The sequence below is a fragment of the Echinops telfairi genome, unplaced genomic scaffold (genome assembly GCF_000313985.2).
Source record: "Echinops telfairi isolate 266 unplaced genomic scaffold, ASM31398v2 ScPeMD7_655;HRSCAF=1070, whole genome shotgun sequence".
In the NCBI taxonomy this organism is placed as follows: Eukaryota; Metazoa; Chordata; class Mammalia; order Afrosoricida; family Tenrecidae; genus Echinops; species Echinops telfairi.
The window spans coordinates 26,286,789-26,291,948 of NW_022104553.1; the positions used below are offsets into that span (position 1 = coordinate 26,286,789).

Consider the following 5,160-nt stretch of genomic DNA (forward strand, 5'->3'; position numbering starts at 1 on the left):
CCTTACCACACCACCTGGACCCCCTCCCACCTGACTACCCTTACCATACACCAGGACCCTCTATCATTTGCCTGCTCCCTTTACCACACACCTGAGTTCCCTCATGCCTACCTACCACCTTACCACACACCTGGGCCTGTTCCCACCTGCCTGACCATTTACCACACACCTGGTACCTTGAGGCCTTTCAAGCTCATCAACCTGCCTACCCCCACCTGGGCTACCTCCTACACACCTGGGCACTTTCGTGTCCCCTCACTCACCCACTTGGGCTACGTCTCTCTTGCTCATATAGCAGCACCCCCTCACACTCATCCACCTAGACACCTATACCCGGACTCCCTGTACACGTCTGGATACCCACAGGCATTTTTAATCACCTACCTGGCTGCCCTACCACACCCGGTGCACGCTCATCCTCTCACCACCTCTGGCCCACACACTTGTCCAGACTCTCTCTCTCTTGTCTACCAACCTACACACCCAAAGCTGGACACCCACCCCTTTATCCATGGACTCTCAGGTACCAGCATGCTCTCTTACACACACCTTTACTTCCCTGCACCTGGGCCCCTCCCACCCAAAGGCTGGGCTGCCACACACCTTGCTGCCCAGGCTCCTCCCTCTTCCTCTCACACACTGGTACACCTGAGTACCCACGCACCTGTGGGCCCCTCAACCATCCTTCCCCACACCCGGGCCTACTTCCCAACCAGCCACCAGGCACCTGTGTGTGTTACAGGCCCCCGACCGTGCACCCACCCTCACCCCAAGGTAGACCTAAGCCCACCCAGGTCATGGGGCAGCTCAGATCCACACCAACTTCTCAGCAACCGTCCTGCCCCACCCCACCCCACCCCCAGGGCCCTGAGTTGGTTACCAGCCCCGCCCCTGACCCTGACCCTGACCTGTCGAAACTTGGCCCGAGCCTCCTTCTCCTTCATGCGGCCATGGGACACGAGGTAGTCAAACACTTCGCCTACAGGACAGAGGCCCAGTGGGTCAGGGTCTGCCCGGCGCTGCGCAGGGGGCTGGGTGGGGAGGGGGGACAGGGAGGGACGGGCCTTCAGGGATGGGTGGGGGGCTCACCTGCACTTGCATATTCCATCACCAGGTACAGCGTCTTCTCCGTCTCAATCACTTCAAAGAGCTTCACTGCAATCAGTGGGCTGGGGGTTAAGTGGGAAGAGCTCGCCGCCCTCTGCCCACCATCCAAGCACGGCACCTCCCGCCCTCAAGAAACCTTGACCGGCTCCCGGCGGGTGGCCGGATTTTCCAGAAGCCTCACTTTGCTACATTCTTTCACTGGATACATGTCAGCCCTGTCAGGTCCAGTTAGCTGTGCGGGAGGCTCCCAGCACTTCGTCTCCACTCTCTAAAGACTTACTGAGTAAGCGAGTGAAGGAGGAGCCCTGGTGGCATGCTGGGTTAAGTGTGGGGCTGCGAACCACAAGGCTAGTGGTTCAAACCTATCGGCTGCTCCACTGGAGAAAGATGAGGTGGCTTCTCCCGTCAAGATGTACACCCCTAGGGAGCAGTTCTGCTCTGTCCTATAGGGTCGCTAGGAGTGAGAATCTGATAGCATAGTGCTGTGTGGTGCAAGGTCTACTCTGAGCCTTACCATGGCCTTGAAGTAGGCCTTTTATCTCCAGACGGGCTCAGAGAGGGTCGGTGAATGACTTCCACAAGGTCACACAGCCAGTAAACAGAGGCATCCTTCTGAGAAACCAGGGCCTCCCTTTATGCTAAGCACCAGGGCTGTAGCTGCCCCGGACTCTCCTTTCTCTGAGAACTCGGCTGCTGCTCTACCTTTGCGGTCACCCCGTCCCCCTCCTCACCGATGTTGGGGTGGTTTAAGCCCTTCATGATTCGGACTTCTCGGAACAGCTGTGTGTGGCCGGAACAACAGGAGGCAAAGGAAAAAAGGTTGAGGGTGGATAGTTTTTTTTTTTTTGGGGGGGGGTCCTCCGCCCTCCTACTCACACCCCTGGGCACTGACATACCCACCTGGGCCCCTCCCACCTTCTTACATACACCCACACACCTTTCTACTCACCCACCTGCCCGCCCTCTTATCTACACACCTGGGCCTGATTCAGGAGGGCTGGAGGGGTTGGGCGGGGGCCCCCTTCCCCCCTCTCCCTGGGCCTCACCTTCTGCAGGCTGCTGGGGTTCAGCTGGGTTTTGTCGATGATCTTGATGGCAACCTGGAAGCGGAGAGAGGGCCAAGCAGCTCAGACAACCGGGGGCTGTCCATCCATTGCCCCCCACTCTCTCTCTCATCGAGCCCTCCATCAGAACTTTAGAGATGGGCGGGGGCCGGGGGGGCGAGGTGGTTCCCTGCCTCTGAAGCTGTTCCCAGATATTCCACATGCTGTTTCCTGTCATGTCTAAGGTGACCAGACGTCCCGCTTTTGGTGGGACAGTCATGATTTTAAACAATTTGTCCTGCGTCCCGCGGCGTTTTTAAAAAGTCCCGGTTATTGGAAAGAATGCACAACAAGCTAGGGTATACGGTTTTCGGCTGCCATGTGGCTATTTCACCAGGATAGGAGTTGTATCAATGGTGTCCCGCTTTACCAATGTTAAAATCTGGTCACCTTAGCCATGTCGCATGTGGCTTCCTGCCTCCATTGCTGCTGCCTGCTTTTCCCTGCCTCTGCGGCTGCTCCATATTGCTCTCCATCAGTGGTGCTCAATCTTCCCAATGCCTCGACCCTTTCATACAGTTCTTCATGTGGTGGTGATGCCCCAACCATAGAGTTATTTTCTTTGCTACTTCATCGCTGTCATTTTGCTACTGTTATGAATCGGGAGGCCCCTGTGAAAGGGTCATTTGACCCCCATAGGAGTCACGACCCACAGGTTGAGAACCACTGCTCTACATGCTGTTCCCTGCTGCTCTTCACACTGTTCCCTGCCTCTGTGGCTGCTCGCTATTGTTCTACCTGTTGTTCCATCTCTGCTGCTGTTCCCTGCTAATCTGCACGCGAGGTTCTCTGTCTCTGCAGCTGCTTGCCCTTCTGCAGGGAAACGGCCCCTCTCTCACAGCATCTTATTTGTTCTTTGTGCTTGAACGGCCACTGCCATCAAGTCAAATGGGATTCGCAGCCACCCTGTGGGACAGGATCGAGCTGCCCCTGTGGGTTTCTGAGGACGTCAAAGACTGCCTCATCTTTCTTCCTCGGAGTAGCCAGTGGTTTCGAACTGCTGACCTTGCGGTTAGCAGCCCAATACATAACGCACTACGGCAGTGGGGCGCCTTCAAAAGAAGCTCCCGCAGCCACCCCATTTCAGAATCCTTCCCCGCTGGGGTACAGGATTCTCTGAACAGCTGGATCCGCTCAGAAACCCCTAGAAGCGTGCACAAAACCCCACATATGGGAAGCAGCATAGTCTGCTGGGGGCGCGGGGTCCCTTCGCGCCTTCTGCAGTCTCACGAACAGGTTTTTAACTTTGTCACGCGCTTCCCACGCCAGAACCGAGACGATCAGATGGCTCCTCTCCCTGAATCTGCGAACGTGGTAAAGCGCATGGATAAATTGGCAGCGGGGAGGGAACTCTGCATTCCTGGGAGAAGCCCACCCTGTCCGTCCCCATGCGGCTCTCTCCTGCTGAAGCCTGGCCATGTGTCCCTGCCTCTTTCCGTTCGGGAGTAAGATGGGGGGCCGATCTAATCTGGTTCCTCGTCTGGTCCCGCAGCCTCTGGTCAACCCGCCACGTCAGAGGTGTGGGGCGGCCGAGCCTCCTCCTTTAGGGTCTGGGGAAGAGTTAGCGTTGGAGCTGAATGCTTGGTAGGAATTGCCCGTGAAACCATCAGGGCCGGGTGTCTTTTGTGTGTAAGGGTGGAGGACGACAGGGGAGCGAGGGAGAGCCCATTGAAAAGCAGGCTTAGTGAATGAACTAATTCGATAAAACGGACAGGACAAGTTGTTCGGGTCACTTGCTCTGACGCTGCAGGAGGAAGCATGCCGCCGCCCACCATCTTTGGGTCACCTGAAATGCGAGGTAAGAGACATCACCACTAGTGACATGGTCTGCTCCGGCTCTTTCGGTAATGCGGCCCACAGTGGAAGGGGAGGTTGGGGCAGTCAGGGTGTACCTGAGAACACAATGGCTCACTACCACCCAGCTGTTTTCAATTTCTAGCCACCCTACAGGACTGAGCAGGATTGCTTCAGTGGCCGCCCAAGGCTCTAAATCTTTACGGGACAGAAAGCCTCATCTTTCTCCCTCGGAGCGGCTGGTGGGCTCGAACCGCTGGCCTGGTGGTTCGCAGCCCAATGCATAACCCACTACGCCTTGCAATTGAGACATCAATGCTGATAAAGCTGGTGTGTTCTCATCACCATAGCGCCAACAGCCGGTGGAACGAAGGGGGCTCTCGGTAGGTAACACAGGGAGGTGGCCCAGCCACGTGAATTCTTAGAAACAGAGTGCACGGCTCAGCAGAACTTTCCAAACACACTGGGGGATGGCCGCAGTGGGGTCCCTTCTCCGATGAGGGTTGCGAGGTCCCTGAGGTCCCCCAGCGGAAGTCCAGACGCCAGGCAATGAGTGACGCAGGCCAGCCCCACTCACCTCCCGGCCGGTGAGAATGTGTCTCGCCAGCTTGACTTTGGCAAAGTTGCCCTTCCCGATGGTTCTCAGCAAGCGGTAGTTGCCCACGTGAGGCTGCTCCTCCGGGCAGGAGGCGATGGAGTTACGGCAGCGGGCACCCAGGGAGCGGCTGGACCAAGATGGCCCTTTGTCTGAGGAGCGGCCACTGCCCAAGGTGCCATGCTGTGGGGAGTGGGGAGAACACATGTAAGCAGGGCCGGCTGGGCAGCCAGCTCCAGCCCTGGGCGCTGGCTCCCGAGCCTGGAGAATCGCGAGGGCAGGCCCTGAACCGCTGCACACGGTGCCTCCCAAGCAGAAATATCGGGCCCCCGATGCCGCAGCTGCTTAGCCCTCGCTCAGCTGGCCTGCTCCCAACCCCCTGCTCTCCACACTGGTCCCTTCATCCACACCACCGCACTCTCCCAGGGGATGCAGCTCTCCCCAGGGGCCTCAATCTGGACTCAACTCCACCCCCACCCCCACCTGTCCCCACAATCCATCCCCACCAACACCTGTCCCAACACTCCATCCCAACTACCACCTGTCCCTAAACTCCATCCC

At 57.8% G+C, this 5,160-nt stretch overlaps 1 protein-coding gene across 1 annotated transcript in view; it reads right to left on the minus strand.

The window, feature by feature from the left end:
* MARK4 (microtubule affinity regulating kinase 4) overlaps window positions 1–5,160 on the minus strand; it is a 28,780-nt gene that overhangs the window by 21,274 nt on the left and 2,346 nt on the right. The window contains exons 2-6 of the mRNA XM_045292674.1: window positions 4,582–4,782; window positions 2,154–2,207; window positions 1,839–1,887; window positions 1,090–1,155; window positions 909–979 (exon numbers count right to left, since the gene is read on the minus strand). Of these exons, the coding sequence (XP_045148609.1) occupies window positions 909–979; window positions 1,090–1,155; window positions 1,839–1,887; window positions 2,154–2,207; window positions 4,582–4,782 (441 nt within the window). The remainder of the gene's footprint in view (window positions 1–908; window positions 980–1,089; window positions 1,156–1,838; window positions 1,888–2,153; window positions 2,208–4,581; window positions 4,783–5,160) is intronic.